The sequence below is a fragment of the Heliconius melpomene genome, chromosome 19, assembly GCF_056956725.1.
Source record: "Heliconius melpomene rosina isolate 202511_hmr_F chromosome 19, ASM5695672v1, whole genome shotgun sequence".
Classification (NCBI taxonomy): domain Eukaryota; kingdom Metazoa; phylum Arthropoda; class Insecta; order Lepidoptera; family Nymphalidae; genus Heliconius; species Heliconius melpomene.
The window spans coordinates 13,063,244-13,079,697 of NC_140407.1; the positions used below are offsets into that span (position 1 = coordinate 13,063,244).

The following is a 16,454-nucleotide window of genomic DNA, read 5'->3' on the forward strand; positions in this document are numbered from 1 at the left end:
TTTAAAATAAAAAAAATGTATATATACGTTTTAATGAATGTTTATATTAGAAGTGATTGATTGATTTGACTTGATTTTGATTTTGTAGGCAGACCTAGTCTTAAGATACTTTATTTCCCACTTTTCGTCTAGTTTTGCGCCACAGCGGCCTTACATACATATTTGTCTTACTGAAGTATTAAATTTTCTAAACCAAACAAAAGAAATGTAAATTTAGTGAAGTTTATTTTATGTTAATTATGCTTACTTAAACTTGCTTAGCCAAATGCTGAATCGTAAGATTCTACTTTAAATTTATACAAACACATACAGTATCTGGAAATCTACTCAAATATCTCGAAGAAAATTGGAAATGTAAATCGGAATATCATATTTTAGTGAACTTAACTTCTTAATTAAAAAATAAATAAATCAAAATAAAGATTGTCGGTTCGATCCCTACTCGAGGAAATTAAATATTTATTTAAATTTATATTTCCATTTCTTCTCTCTGGTGTTGTGGCAAAGCGCGGCATTGAGTTCTGCCACTCGAATTCGGCAGAAAGCGGAGAACGGAGTTGTATATACACACACGCATGCACAAGCACATGCACGCACGCACACACACTCGCACACAAACGGATAATTTGCATTTTGTTTATAGCTTCTCTCTCTTTTTGTCTATTTTACTGAAGCTAAAGTATTTAGTTTTAACATAGTAATCTTTATTGAAATGACTTGACGATTTTGATTTTGAGGTGGGCGTTAATGGTTGCAACAATTTCGAACTAAAGCAGCCATTATCATACTGAACTATGATGTAGAGTATATCTCATTCCATACCACGTTTCAGTACCAAGTTGACATGGACACTATCTAAATGACGTTTATTTAGGTGGTGGAGATCACGTCGCATCAGCTTTTTAAGATACTCACCTCTGTAGAAGACGGTAGTGGCGATTCTTTTCGCTTTCTCATAAGTTTGAGTGTGTCAGCCAAGAGTTTCAGTGCGTTGTATCGTCTCTTCGCAGAAAAATATTTGGGCGAAACATCGTAAAGCGTTCTGACCAGTAAAAGTAAATTTATGAGAAAACTGACAAAATATTTACCTATACACGAAAATTTAAAATAGTTTAATGTGAACGCTTCTTTATATGTTATAATGAATATGCAACGGCGCTGACGCAGCTGTCTTTTTGCTGGTCCTGTTTTGTTTAATGTGCAAGTATATGTTCGTGGATACAGTCAGTACCTTTAAAAGGTAAGAAATATTTATATTAAACATTTTAACAAAATTACTCAATATTAATCCCTATTAATTAATTGTTCTATTTTAATATTTAATTAATCAGTTAAATGTTAAACAGAATAATTTATTTTCCTCTGAAAATTTAACAAGTGCGAAACTGTGATTAAGAAGAGAAGTGTGTGCAGAAGTGCACCTTTTAATAATCAATTTTATTAGCATTTTTTTCTTCAATAGGAGATAAATTTTATTAGATTTAGAGAGATTTAAAATTTTATCCTATATCCCGCACATAACAAGGCAGAGGAAACGTGGGAATCTTGTGCTAAGACATTCAGTTCCCCATTAGGACACTTCTGTTACCCACGTTTAGTGGAGCTTAACGCCGCGCTTTATTTCGTTACCATAGCGGTTCTACAGTAAAAAAAATTGGCACTAAGTGAGAACCTACAATACGAATAAAAAATCCAAAAAGTGACTATTTATTAATAGGCATTTCATAAAAAAAAAATGTATATATGTAGTTCATTTCATATAAAAGGTGTAGGTATGCCTGCAAACTTAAGTTTGTCAACTTTAATAAGTTCTCCTTCCCAACATGACTTACAATACTGAAATTGGTACGTTGGTGGGGGAGTCCTACTCGCACTTAACCTGCTTTATTTTAATATAATTACAAATATTATTAATACATTCTTTTAGGTTTAATATTTTATTCTTTTATTGACACAACAATAGTTTCGGCTTTTTAAAAATATATTCAAAAAATATACTCTGAATAAGGCAGCAAGAAGTAGAACTTCTAGGTTTAATAATTTAATTGAACGCTTTTCACTCGTAGGTTGTAACTCAAATCATGGTTGTTATTATGATATATAACTGAGGAATTATGCTGCTTTAAAATCACTGCCATTACCCACCATGCATATTATTGAATGAGGTGGTATTGCGGCTTTGACAGGCTAGTGAACAGAATATTCTTAGTTTATAAACAGTTTGGTATTCTTAAGACTGCTTTCATGTATTTAACGATGTACCTACTCGTATTATACTTTTTGTAATTAATGGTGCATTCACACCAAAATCAATTTCCTGTGTTGGTAAAGGGAGCAAAGATCAATTAGTTACAAGCATTGTATTAAAATCGGGCAAGGCTTACTACACATTCTACAATGGACGTATTCCAAAATATATTACATTTATTGCGTTAGAATTCATCCATTTCTTTGGCACACGCTAGGTACAGTCTAAACAACTAGAAGGATTTTGACACATGAACTTTCTTTAAATTCTTCAAAATTGTACTATTTTTTCAAAATTACCCCAACAATACAACCAAAATTATGTTTTTATTTTCTGTGGGGATAAATGTTGGTTCCACTTTCGCACAAAAACTACTGAACGAATTTAAATTAAGCTCAACAGTAACTTATAGACGAAAATGTCACATACGCTACAATTTATATAAACATTTTGTATAATTCGGCTAAAATATAACAATAAGTTAAACGGTCGAAGCTGCTTTTAGGTTTCGCTAGTAAATTATAATTTTGAACTACTTTAGTTGATTTCTACCAAATGGAAATCAAACTCACAACCATCGCATGCGTTGCAGTTAGACGTTGCGCGCTGCTCCACAGTGGCTTGTATATAAAGAAGAAAATTAAATATGAGAAATACAATGTATTTAAAGTTAACATGAGAAACAATTAATAGTAGGATGAGGTGGATGTGCGGCGTAACGCGGTCTGACCCCATACGCAACACATTCATTCGAGGTAGTCTTGGGGTCCGTGACGTAGCGGATAAGCTCCAAGAGCGTCGCCTGAGATGGTTTGGCCACGTTACGCGCCGGCCTAAGAACTATGTCGGACGCAAGTGCCTTGCTATACCAGTTCCTGGGGCGCGATCTCCCGAACGCCCAAGGAAGCGCTGGTTGGATGTCGTGAAGCAGGACATGAGAGCCAATGGTACCGAGGACGCAAAAGATCGTGCAAAGTGGAGTAGGTTGAGTAGGAAGGCAAACTCTGGTGATAACCGGGATTAATGCCAGGAAGAACAAGAATGTAGTAATTCAAGTAATTAATTGTAGTAATTGTTGTTGAACATGAAAATTGGCATAATCTATACTACGATAAAACAGTAAACAAATTGTGTCGGTACATTCAATATATTTGCGAAAAAACAATATAGGGGGCATAAAATAATTAAAAAAATATTAATTTAATAATAATAATAATTTTTTCAATTTTTGTATGTCTGTTTGTCTATTTGTACACGTACATCTTCTAAACTAATGGAACAATTTGAATAAAACTATTTTTTGTTTTATAGTTATTGGGTATGAGCAAGATCTATGTTATATTTTATTTTGAAGCCCTTCATTTTTGATGCATATAATAATAGAGGAAAATGGCGCAGTGGCACAGGTGTGTAAAAATCATAATAAATATAAAATATTTGTGAGCAGAATTAATTTAACATACCAAAAGATTTTAATTACGACTTCTGAATAAATAACAATTCAGTGTAGATAAACTTACTAAAGTAGCCAACCATTTTTCCCTAAATATGCTTAAATTTTATTAAATAAATTAATTATTTGATACACTGTTTCTTACAAATGATAAGTCAGCTCTTAAAATGGGGCGATAAATTATAAAGTAGTTGAGCGTAGGAAAGTTGATTGTAGTACCATGATTCAGTGTTAACTCACAAGTGCACATATTCACACGCGCTTCATCTATCGGGAAAGTTGAAAGTTATAATAAAAACTAACATTATTAACTTGTATCTCCGTTTAATAATGTTATTAAATTGCATATTCAATTAAATATATTGGTGAGAAAAAAAATATTGTTTTAGAAAATCAATTTATTTTCTATAAATTTGTGCCTCAAGAGTGTGAGATGATGAGTGAGAGATGGCACATGTGAGTAACAAAAATTTCATAATAAACATTAAGAAAGCATAAGAACAAAATAAATGAAGAGATTCAGATATTATTTAAAAACTGGAATCTGTAATAAGAATCAATTGGCATTGAGTTTTCTAACGTTTGTAAGATGTCTCGTTGGATGCAGTCAACCAACATTACTGTATAATGCTGTGATCGGTGTAGCGTCATTTTGTAATAGAGTCTGTTTCGCGTGTTAAACGACGCGTATTCATGTTAACTTACTTATTACTTTCAATGATGTTAAATGTATGAAAATTCCATTATAAAATTAAATTTCGGCACTAAGAAGACAGGAGGACAGAGGTAGCTTAACGTTTAGACATTTAGTTCCTTACACACCGTGAGTTGTCAGACTAAATTTTATTCAAATCGCTATAGCCGTTTAGGAAGAGCGCGTTGCTAGCACACGTGCAGGAGAATTATACATATAAAATATGCAAAATAATAATTTATACTCAATTGCGAATGTAATTACAAGTAGGTATATTACAATTTAGTATAAATTGTTGTAAATTTGAATTATGAAGCGTATTTAATATTAAGCATGTTTTTGGTTTTTTTTTATTAAAAAACAAAAACCCAATTGCCTAGAACTAATAAGAAACAAACAAGCCCAAAAGTTAATTAGGTTTAACAGTCGGTACCCATCTTTAATTTCACTGGGCTCGAAAAATTATAGGTCCCGTCTGTTAATTCCTATTCCACAAAGTATTGTGGAATTTAATATAACGTTCTAGTACTTTAGACCTGTTCATCCTAATACCCAGTTGCGGGTTTTTTTATAATATTTTTTTTACTCTTCAATTTTTTTATTAATATTTCTTAGCTAGATATAAATATGTATCTATATATAAAAAAATTCTAAACGTTAAATAGTTATATATACTAAACTGTTTCTTAAAATGAAATATCATGGACAGAACTTAACAATAATATATACTTTTACCAATTCAATGACATAGTGCTAGAAGTATCCAATTTTTCTTGCCGACCGCAGGGCAAATCGATTGATGTCAGAATTACTAAAGGTATGACCGCTTGGACACTAGAACACCACGTAAACGTATATTTATGGACTGATAAGCATAAATCAAAATATTCTTTATTCAATTAGGTCATATTATATTTAAATATACTCGTAAAAGTGCTTGTCATGCCATTTGTATTGAACAAAGCATTTTTGCGGATTTTTAGTTATTTAATACTTTTTTATTTATAATTTTATGTTTGGGTATTTTATATTTTAGGTCACATTAAAGGCAGTAGCAATGGCAGATTCCTCATCAATGGATTTATCACGGTTGAGCAAGTCAAGAGAAGCAAACTGGCCAGCAGTTCTTTTCTATATACATGTACATCTGCTGTCTTTATATGGAATTTGGCTTATATTTTTTGAAGCGAAATTGTTGACTATACTACTACGTACGTATGTTATTTGTAATTTTTTTTTATTGATTTTTTTGTGATTGCTATGGCTGTCATGGCAAAGTGGTACAGCGTTTTATTATATACGCGATGGGTGTGGGTTCGATACCCATTTAGAGAAATCGTCGTAGCAGGGTCGCCAGAGGAAGCCTAATGTTAAGAACTCTTTTTCTTCACTCTTTCCGCCGATATCTGCATATCTGCACGGCATTGCGTGTTGAGTGGCGGAACTCAACGCTGCGTTTTTGTTTCGACACCAGAGCGAAGAAATGAAAATATGAAATCTTTCATTTCCTCGGGTGGGAATCGAATCCACAACCTGCCGAGCTTACAGTCACATGTTTGAGCCCCTGCGCTACGACGGGCCTCCCATATAGAGATGCTTACAACATAGATAAGTTGTTACAAGCGTATAAGAATTTCTACGTAGCTTAAACGGTGAGAACGTATGGCTCAGTAATGAGCTCAGAGTGCCTAGACGGTTTCCAAGAGGCGTGGGTTCAAATCCTTCAATGTTCGAACTTTTATACTTTTTCTATAAATGTGTGACAAATATTTCTAATGCATAATTATAAAATATACTGACTTTCTGCACTCTTTCACAAAGTTTAATTTGACATACTGAAATTTCATAATGCACGTTCATACAATGTTTTTAATAGAGGATTCATGTATTAATTAATATACATAATTGCACGTGAAACTGATTAAAAAGTTTGTATTGCTTTTAATTAAATTTCCGAATAGTTCTATGTCTCATAGTGGTTCCAATATTGTGTTTCGTAGAACAACGTGGCTATATTACGATATTCAATAAGAATGAAGGACGATACTGGTTAAATATTTGTATTAATAATTTTGAACGTAAAATTGTTAGATTTTTTATTGATGTTTCAGTGGTAATACTAACCCTGACAGCGACATTGGGAGTTACAGTGGGCTCTCACAGACTATGGGCTCACCGCACCTACAAAGCTAATTTGGAACTGCGAATATTTTTAATGTTATGTCAAACACTAGCAGGACACGTAAGTGTATTAAGATATAATTGTAGTCAAGGGATTATATAGGTTTTAAACCAATATTGCTTAAGTCGACGATGCTATCGTGACCCAGTGTACATTTCGATGGTTGATGGTTAGGATTCTTGTATGCAATTTAGTTAGCAATCTCGTAGGACACATAGCAGGGAAGGCAGAGAAACCTGGAAATTTAGTGTTAAGACACTCCGTTCCCATTAAGACAATACCGTACCCCCACTTACTTGTATTTTGTATGCCGAACTCTGAAAGTATTGTATGTTGAGAGGATCTCATGTAATGCTATTATTATATTAAAGTATTACACCCTAAATAATGAATCCACATATTAGTTATATATAGACCAAAACAACTTTGTAGTAGTTTCAAATTTCAGCATTACGTAGTATCGTTAATGAACATGGGGCCCTTTGTTCTATAATATAAATAAATAAACAGACAAGTTTCTCTACTGTTGTATTATAGTATAGATGTAACATATTATATATTGTTCTAGATACTAATATATATTTCTTTTCAGGGACCAATATACGACTGGGTGCAGCATCACAGGCTTCACCATGCCCACTTCAAAACTGATTCAGATCTTCACGACTCCAGAAAGGGATTCTTGTATGCTCAATTTATAACACGGTTCAGTAAACTCAGCCCATATCAGGAAGAGTTGAAGAATTCAATAGATATGTCAGATTTGGAGGCAGATAGCGTCGTTATGTTTCAAAGACGGTAAGGTTGTTAGGCATATAAATAAAAATGAAATGGTAAAGATTTGACTAAAGTTTTATTATTTTACAGGCTCATGTAGCAGACGGGTGCTATTGCTAAGATCATCTGCTTCCCACTTTCTGCCGAGTCCTGGAGAATTGCTTGTTGAAGCTCTTCGCCTCGACACCAGAGCGACAAAATGAAAATATTAAATATATTAATTTTCTCGAATGGGGATCGAATCCACTACATGTCGCGGTTATAGTCACACGCTTGTACCCCTTGCTCGACGACTGGCCCTAATGGCCGTTGATAATTGACAAATGATATTTGCTTGGGGCTTGTCTGGGACGAAAAACTGAAGATCTTTTAAATTAATATTACATTATTAAATAATTTAAGAAAATACATAAATCTTTTAGCATCTCTTATTTTAACTCTTTAAAACAAACAAAAACTATTCGGTGCTAAAGATAAATCCACAGTTAAGGAGTCCTTACATAACTTAGGTGACTATATGTTGTTTCAGATACTACTGGGTACTATATGCAGTTATTTTCCTTATATTACCACTGAACGCTCCTCTCGAGTACTGGAACGATTCAGTGCTAAGCACCATATTTGTAATGGGCTTTGTGCGGTACGCGCTCGTTCTACATGCGTCTTGGTTATTGGAGAGTGGCGTATGCCTGTGGGGTCTTAAAGAAGGCGAGAAGTAAGTAAAATATCATTAAAATTAAAATATGCATATCTTTTCCTAATATCACATATCGAGGTCGTCGTGCATCGGTGCAGCGGCACAAGGGTGTGACTGTAACGCGACGGTTGTGGGTTCGATCCCCACTCGAGGAAGTGAAATATTTATTTACGTTTATATTTCTTCGCTCTGGTGTCGAGGCAAAGTGCGGCGTTGAGTTCTGCCATTCAACAAGCAATGCCTCCAGAATTCGGCAGAAAGTGGGGAACGGAGTGTCTTAACACAAGGTTCCCTCTGCTTACCCTGCTGTGTGCGGAATACAGCGTGAAGTTGATATATCAAATGGGTAATCAAGTTTTACTGTGTTGGTTTTGTGGATTAACAGGCAAACCAAGCCAAACCTTCGTAACGTTATCAAATAGAAAACTTTCAGTTTGTATTACGTCTCGACGCCTGCCTGCTCTCCCAATTTAAGATTATCGTAGCATTAGCTTGACACCGATTCGAAAATTATAAAATACTTATTTAATGATTTTTCTTGAACTAGATCTTTCTAGATTCTAGACTAGATCAAAGTACCTATTACTTTATATTAAGTTAATTTATTTGCTTTTGTTTACTGTTTAAAGTCGGTTTTCTTGTTAAAAATATATATATATTTTTTAAATATCTTATTAAGGCTAATAATTGTTTAGAGATTAAGTACTGACAGGATATTGCTTGCTATTGTTTTTACCATGATAGCTATTCCAATTACAGCTTATTTTATGAATTGCTGTAGATATTGTTTAACTAAGTTTATTATGAAAAAAATAGATTCCTTATTTTTATAGAAACTTATTTATTATGCTTATTTTTATATTAACAATGTCACGATAACCAGTTTCTCTAAACTGATTTTCTTCATTTATCGAGATATTGATAGCAATTATTTACATCGATATAATATAGGTACCTTTTTATCTAATTTATTCTACGTCTATGAAAAAAAATGTCCTTTAGAACAAATGTTGGCTGCTTGGAAGCCTAAATTTAGAATTCTTCGAATAACCTTTTGTCTAAATCACAGCCTACTATCTAACAATATAAGGACTTCTTATATAACACAGATTAAAAAGTATTTAATTTTTATTTTAAATCTGTTATTAATAATTACACTAAAACTATTTCATTTTCTATTTCTTGATTACTGGTACTTTAAATTTCTAATTGAAGATTTGATCTATTTATGGGTATTTTGAGGTCACCAAAAAATATATGTTATAATTGTGTTATTTTTTTCACATAATTAATGTAAATCAAATAAAGTTCGTGCTGTATCCTGCACGCAGCAGTGTAGGCAAAGGGACCTAGTGTTAAAACACTCCGTTCTCATAATTAATGTTTTAGACTTTATATTTTTATAAGCAATGCGATTAAATTATGCCATGCCATTATTAAACACGTGTACATAGATGAAAGTTAGATAGGTTTCGATAAGTTGATTGAATATTATATATTTTTTTATTGTTCTCAGTTTTTTTTAATGTTATTTTTCATAATTTCAGGTACCCGCCAGACTCGAACTCTGTTTTCATACTTAACAAGACATTCTGGCCTGAGTATCATTACATTTACCCTCAGGACTACAAGTCGGGAGAATTCGGCACTTATGGTATTTTAAAAATTTGAAATTTATTTATATTGATTCAGAAAATAGCATTTAAGTGTGAATTTAAACAAATATTATGGGGCAAATAAATGGAAATTTCAATATTAAACTTTATTTGTATTTTACAAAATAATACTTAAGATGCGGGTCTAAGAAGTCTAAACAGTTAAAAAAGAATAGGTATTAAAAAATATAGGTAACTATTCAATTAACTTTGCTTGACACCATAGCGACGACGAATACAGACAAATACGACGTACATTTCTGCGTGTTTGCCTGGGTATGGAATCATCGTGAGGCTGTTTTTAGTTATGTTTATATGTAAATTATTATACATAGCTAATTTATTTAATTTATTACATTTACCTTTTCAGGATCAGGCTGTTCAACCGCGTTTATTCGTGTTTTCGCTGCTTTGAGACTAGCGACAAATCTTTGTACGCTGGAATCCAAAACTCTACAGAGAGCTTTAGCCGAAAATGTGAAAACCAATCGTCCGCTCAAATTATGCTTAGAAGAAGCCGTTAATAAACAAACTTTAGCTGAAGATCATTTCTTGTGTGATAAATAAATAATTTTAGTGTATTTATATTTGTTTTAATTAATTACTTACTATTCTTTTAGATTGTTCTAGATGTACATAACTACAATATTAAGCATTTGATAACATGGCATGGTGCGGAGGGAACCTGGGAACCTACTTTCCACTGGATTCCGTAGTCATGCGTGTTGAATGGCGGAAAGCAAAGCCGCGCTTCGTTTTGACACCAGAGTGAAGAAATTCAAATATTTCATTTCCTGGAATGAGAATCGAACCCACAATCTGTCGCGTTACGTTTGTGCCCCTGCACCACGACTAGGTTTTATAATAGTATTTCATCCGTATACATAAATCAACATATACGAGTATATATGTATGAAACACTCTTTCATTTGTCTCTGTCAAAAAAAATACACAGCTCCAACTACTTGGTGTAGAAAGTTGTAATATTACTTAATTTAAAATCCAACAGGATTGGGAAAATAGGAGTACGTTTTACAGAAAATACGAGGGATAATAACTAAGATGCCGTCGTGAACGACTGTTGACGAAGATGAGTACCAATATTATAATTAAACATTTTTCTCGTGACATCAATATCATTAAAGGTTGACATCTCTTGCCGACACCTAAAATATCAGATTAAAAATATAAAACTAGTAATAAAAAAATAATTCTACTTAGGGTGCTATTCTAAGCTAAATCTACTTTAATATTCGTGTTATACGAATCTTCAGATATCTTCTAAATTCAATTCTGTTTTTCCAAAAATATTCGGCGACGCCTATTGAAGAGATAAAATGAAAAATAATTATATCTGCTAGTTGTTAAGTACATTAAATATTATATGTTTAATTTCTGTAAATAAAAATATTGTTTTTCCGATAAGCTTATTAATAAAATATATTTAAGTTTTATTTATTTTGTGATTTACAATTTAAGCTATATACACATACCTATACAAGAAGCTAATATGAATCCGGAAAATATAACAAATAGTGCGGTTTTGACGTCGGCGGCGCGAGCGGAAGCGAAGTCGGACGGTGGCGAGCACTGAGGCATACTTGGAACTAATGCTGCTTCCAACCTTGCTAAAGCTCCTCCACTACGCAGCTGCAATAAACTGGGAAGACCAAATAAACTGTTACCGAATAAACTTTTTTTTAGAAAAAAATAAAAAAAATATCATCGCGACTCTCTGGTAATGAGAAAAATTATCTGGTATCGTCGCGGCGTTGAGTTACACATTTACCAAACTAATAGTGCAAATTAATCGCATAAAACTCAACACGTAATGCCTCAGCTGAAGATGGACAAGGCAACAGCAGTGTCTCAGTGGGAACGGGGTATCTTTACATTAGGTTCCCAGGTTCTCCCTGCTTACCTTGATATAGACAGAATACAATGCAAAGCTAAATATAAAATATATACTCTACCTAACAAGAACGGATCTGGCGTATGGAGAGCCAGATAATAACGGGAAGGCTAGCTGGGCACGTGTCGACAAGATGGGGAGCTCTCGGAGAGCACACCGGCCACGTGCTTGGCTTAATGATCTACAAACATATTTTATTATGTAATATTGTTATTCCTTATCTATTGAAAATAATATAAAATACATGAAACAGAATAGATAGAAATTTTAATGTAAATATTGTAATAAAACCTATTTAGGTATAACTATATTTAATAAATAAAATAATATTAAACAATAGATGTTACTATGAGAACCGTTGTTATCGGTGATTTGGAGTACGTTCTAACTTCTTAAGCCTTTGGCAGCCTAGGGCTTGGGTAGGCCGAAAGTTGAAAATAGGTTAACAATATTTTTCTCCTGCTAACTTTGGAGCAGATTAGAATGTTACAATTAAGTCAAACCTCAAAGTAGTTCGAGCGACTCGTTGTCCTGAGAAAAAAGCATAGTCTTGCAAAGCTGCCCGCACTAAGCCCTCTTCAGTAGTAGATACTAAGTTTTCAGCTTCTGAATAGCCTCGTATGTAAAACGCATTAAGTTGGACGTCTTTTGTAGACTGAAAACAATAATTTCTACAATAGTATGTATAGTATGTATAGTATATGTATATGTATAGTATATAAATAGAATCTAGCATTTTCAATTTAAGCTAAAGTGGTTTAAAATAAAAATAAACAGTAAAGTAGATGTTAAGACACTCCGTTCTCCATTATGGCATTGCGTGTTAAGTGGCGAAACTCAACGCCACGATTTGGTATTGATACCAGAGAAAAGAAATGTAAATATTAAAAAAATAATAATTCATTCCTCCGAGTGGGGATTGAACCCACAAAAAACTTCAAAACGTCTAAAGAACCATATGTTCTAAAAATTCATGTGTTCTTATTTTAATTGATGCCAATGAAATATTTATTTAGTAGGTAGGTACTAATTAATAGTTGTTTCTTACCATTAAATACATTTGGTCAGCTCCATTTTTCACATATCCAATTTTTAGGTTGGACGATTGCAACACATCAGCCAGTGAACCGACGCTTGAAACACGAACTGACAGTACTGAAGTAATGAAAGCTGCATAGGCGTTGTAAGTGATCAAGGCGAATAATAAACACACTATTAACAGAAGACTTGCAGCTGGGTTGGGAGGCGTCCATGAGCCACCTGGTGAAAAGATAAAGTTAGACTTGTTAGTTAATGTAAAATGTTTTGTTTTGCAGCTTAACGCTGTATCCCGCTCCTAGCAAAGGAACCTAGTGTTTCCGCTCCCGTTACTCACTTTTCGCTGAATTCTGGAAGAATTATGTGTTGAGTGACGATTTCATAATTCTCAAAAAAAAAATCTTCACTTCAAAGAAAATGTAAGATGTTGATTATTCATTTATTTATCTACCAAGAAAATATACGTTCTGTGATATTAAAATTGTTGTTGCAGTATACTGCAAATTCTTGCTATACATTATAATGCATGACAAGACCCTATTGAATTTCACGGAGGCATACAACTATAATATTTTTTACATATTTATCTTTATTATTTAAAAATCAACATATTGCGAGATTTCAGATCTTATTTGAACTCTAGAGTCTAGATTTAGACAAACAGTCATTAATTTCTTTAAATACCTTGCTGACAAAGTATACCAGTTGACCAAACTAAAGCTTCAGTGAAACTCATATATCGCGATTCGTTGTGGAACTTTGTCCTGCTTATAAGATAAATTGTCATCGACGCCATTACAGCTACACAGATTACACACGCTATGAGTCGAGGGCTGAAAGGTGCTAAAAATATATCACGAACTGCAGACGTTTCTTGATGGCGTATGTAAATATTGCACCTGAAACAATATAAAATTATATATAACTATGTTATATAACATCTATTTATATTTTTATTTTACAAAAGACGCTTAGAAAATGATTACATAATAATATTTGTAACTCAGTTACTCAAAGATGATCTCCGGGATGACCTCCGGGATCTACCTGTCTGTCCTGTGACCTCAAGTATACCTTTCAAAGGATTGGGATCTTATGAACCGGATCATTGTTAAATCAATTTATAATGACCAAGAATAATTAAAGCGTAAGTTATTTATTTAGATTTATTCTTTTTCAGCTTCACGCTGTATAGTAGTATGGTAGAGAGAGTCTAAGTGTTAAGACACTTCGCTCCCGACTTCTGGAAGCATTACGTGTTGAGCGGCGGAACTCAACGCCCCACTTTGCCTCGAGACCAAAACGAAGAAATGAAAATATTAAACATTCCATTTCCTCAAGTGGGATTCGAACTCACAATCTGTCGCGGTTACTGTCACGCGCTTGTGCCCTCCCGCCACGATTGGCCTATAGGCCCTTATATAATTCTATAATACGCCTTCTTAATTCAGTATCACGTGTCTGATTGAAAACAGTTATTAGGGGTGCCAATAATAAATCTTATAAAACTAAATGCGATACCTTCTTGATTTCGTAATAAAAACATAACGTTTTTAAAAATAATGACAAGAAGAGAACGTTTTAAAATATACTTCTACATATTGCTTATGGAAGAAAACGAGGAAAAAAAATACACACATAGTCTTGGCTATAGGGAAAATAAAATACATATCCTTATGACGTGATGAAATCGCCGTTACTGCCTCCAAGGCTATATCTACAGACTGATCCATTAAGGCACCTAAAAGTCCAGTCCATGCTCCTTCATAGGTACGGAATCCCAGTTTGCCATAGTAACGTGTGACGGGACTGACGGTAAAAAATATATATTTTTTTAGGTAAAAACGAATGGAAATAAATGAATTAATGAAATAATTAAGGTATAATTAATTCAACCAATTAAAAAATTTAAAAATCATTATTAAAAATATTATTAATAAAATTTATTAATACTTAGCAAGATTAGATTATTAGTATGTCTACAGACTACATAGTATATCTGTATTATTTCACGTTTTTTCTTTTTTAAGCTTCACGCTGTACGCTCACACATAGCAGGGTAGGCGAAGGGAACCTGGGAACTTAGTGAACCTAGTGTAGCCTAAAAATTCGTTACCATTAAACTAGTTCCGTTCCCCACTTTCCGCCGAATTCTCGAAGTATTGCATGTTGAGTGGGTGAACTCAACACCGCGCTTTGTACCGTTACCAGAGCAAGGAAATAAAAATATTAAATATTTCATTCCATCGAGTGGGAATTGAACCCGCAACCGTCACGTTTACAATCACACTCTTGCGTCCCTATTAATTATTATGATTTGAATGGTATGGATATATCAATTGAATTCAATAATAAATAACAGTAATTGAAATGTATACAGTAATTGTTTTTAAATTATAATTGTTTAAAAAAAAAAGGTTGATAGAAATAAAGATAACGTTACGTGGCATTCAGGCGCAAAGCTAGGAAGCTTAAAACATCATCGAACACTTCTGAAGCCGTCTCTCCGTTGTCGTCTAAGGGAACCGTCGCTTCAATGGATGCATTACATCTGCCGAATATGAACTTATCTCCCATAAAATTTCGGGCTTCCACTGGATAAAGAGGCTGCACTAAGGACATTGACCTCTCCTTACTCCATGCTCCTAAGTATATTATTCATATTAAATTTATACGATAGTAAGTTACAATAAATGTTTCTTTCCTATTACATTTTCCTTGTTAATTATATAATATTTTCTGAATTTATCAATAAAATAAATAATAAATTTGGCCTAACATTGACGAAATTCTATTTTTTTGTATAAAAATCGGTTTTTATACAAAAAAATTGAATTTCCCACTAAGGAGTCAATGAAACAATTAATATTTTCATTTCTACGCTCTCACAATCCCGCCAATCTCAAAACGCAAGGCCTCCAGAATTCGGCGGAATGTCCTGACACTGGGTTTGCTAGGAAGACTTTTTACAAACGTTGATTGCATCTCCTGCAATAATAAGTGAAAGAATACAAGCTGTTGCGCAAACTTACCTAAATATGAAACAAACAACGTAGAATTGTGTCGCACTTTGAAAAACTGCAACAGGTGGACCTTAAAGTCTGTTACCAAATCGTGTACTTTTAGCCAATTCCGTATAGTTGTTCTTAAAGAAAAATGGCTTATATTTTGAGATTGAAAAATCATTGAGAAATTATATTGTAAAATTCCTGAACGCCAAATAGGTATAATTTTATCAAAGACTTTGTACTTTTGGTATTTAGTAATATTTTGAAATCTTGGTGATGTGCGAAAATAATTTATTTCTCCATCAGTTTTATTACAGTTATATGAAGGAATATTGTTCTGATTACAATATATAAGCCAGGAGTGGTTTTTGTTCTTAGGTTTGCGGTTTCGAAATATTTCTTTTCTTTTATAAATAAAATTGTGGTCACACAAGTCTATGTCTATATTGCCACGTCGTTTTATATCAGGCAGAGCTGCAACGATATTTTGATCAAAGCGTCCAGCGGTAGCATTCAATGTATCACTTATTATTTTAAAGTCAGCGACAGATCGGCCCATGACGAGCCAGTCGTAAGAACCAGTATTCATTTGCCATCCGGTTATCTGAAATATGTTTCTTTTTTATTTGCATGTATTTAAATAAATGATCTAAAATAAAAAGAAGGATTTTACGGGGGATAAAGTAGATTAATTTTAGCTATAAACAGATTTTTATAGCAAAAAGTATTTTTCCTAGACCCTTAATTAAATAATTTTGATAATATCATAAATTGTGAACTGTACCTGCTT

General features: G+C 33.2%; 2 protein-coding genes across 4 annotated transcripts; one reads left to right on the plus strand and one right to left on the minus strand.

Annotated features, from left to right (window-relative positions):
• The first annotated feature begins 1,100 nt into the window (after window positions 1–1,100).
• LOC146528870 (acyl-CoA Delta-9 desaturase) lies at window positions 1,101–10,287 on the plus strand. 3 transcript variants are annotated; one of them, XM_085203952.1, is made up of 7 exons: window positions 1,101–1,240; window positions 5,432–5,606; window positions 6,507–6,637; window positions 7,170–7,375; window positions 7,884–8,069; window positions 9,599–9,705; window positions 10,077–10,287. In XM_085203952.1, exons 2-7 carry the CDS (start codon window positions 5,453–5,455, stop codon window positions 10,271–10,273), a joined length of 981 nt encoding a protein of 326 aa, XP_085060078.1. In that variant the 5' UTR covers window positions 1,101–1,240; window positions 5,432–5,452; the 3' UTR covers window positions 10,274–10,287. The 3 variants fall into 3 exon arrangements, with proteins under 3 accessions (XP_085060078.1, XP_085060077.1, XP_085060076.1); XM_085203951.1 differs by lacking the exon at window positions 1,101–1,240 and adding an exon at window positions 3,912–4,066; XM_085203950.1 differs by lacking the exon at window positions 1,101–1,240 and adding an exon at window positions 3,922–4,157.
• Window positions 10,283–16,259, minus strand: LOC146528871 (glutamate receptor ionotropic, delta-2-like). Its single transcript, XM_085203957.1, has 9 exons — window positions 15,689–16,259; window positions 15,100–15,301; window positions 14,295–14,465; window positions 13,341–13,555; window positions 12,667–12,878; window positions 12,122–12,273; window positions 11,680–11,799; window positions 11,200–11,366; window positions 10,283–11,027 (listed from the first exon to the last, which is right to left on the minus strand). Exons 1-9 carry the CDS (start codon window positions 16,251–16,253, stop codon window positions 10,948–10,950), a joined length of 1,884 nt encoding a protein of 627 aa, XP_085060083.1. The 5' UTR covers window positions 16,254–16,259; the 3' UTR covers window positions 10,283–10,947.
• Window positions 16,260–16,454: the final 195 nt, after the last annotated feature.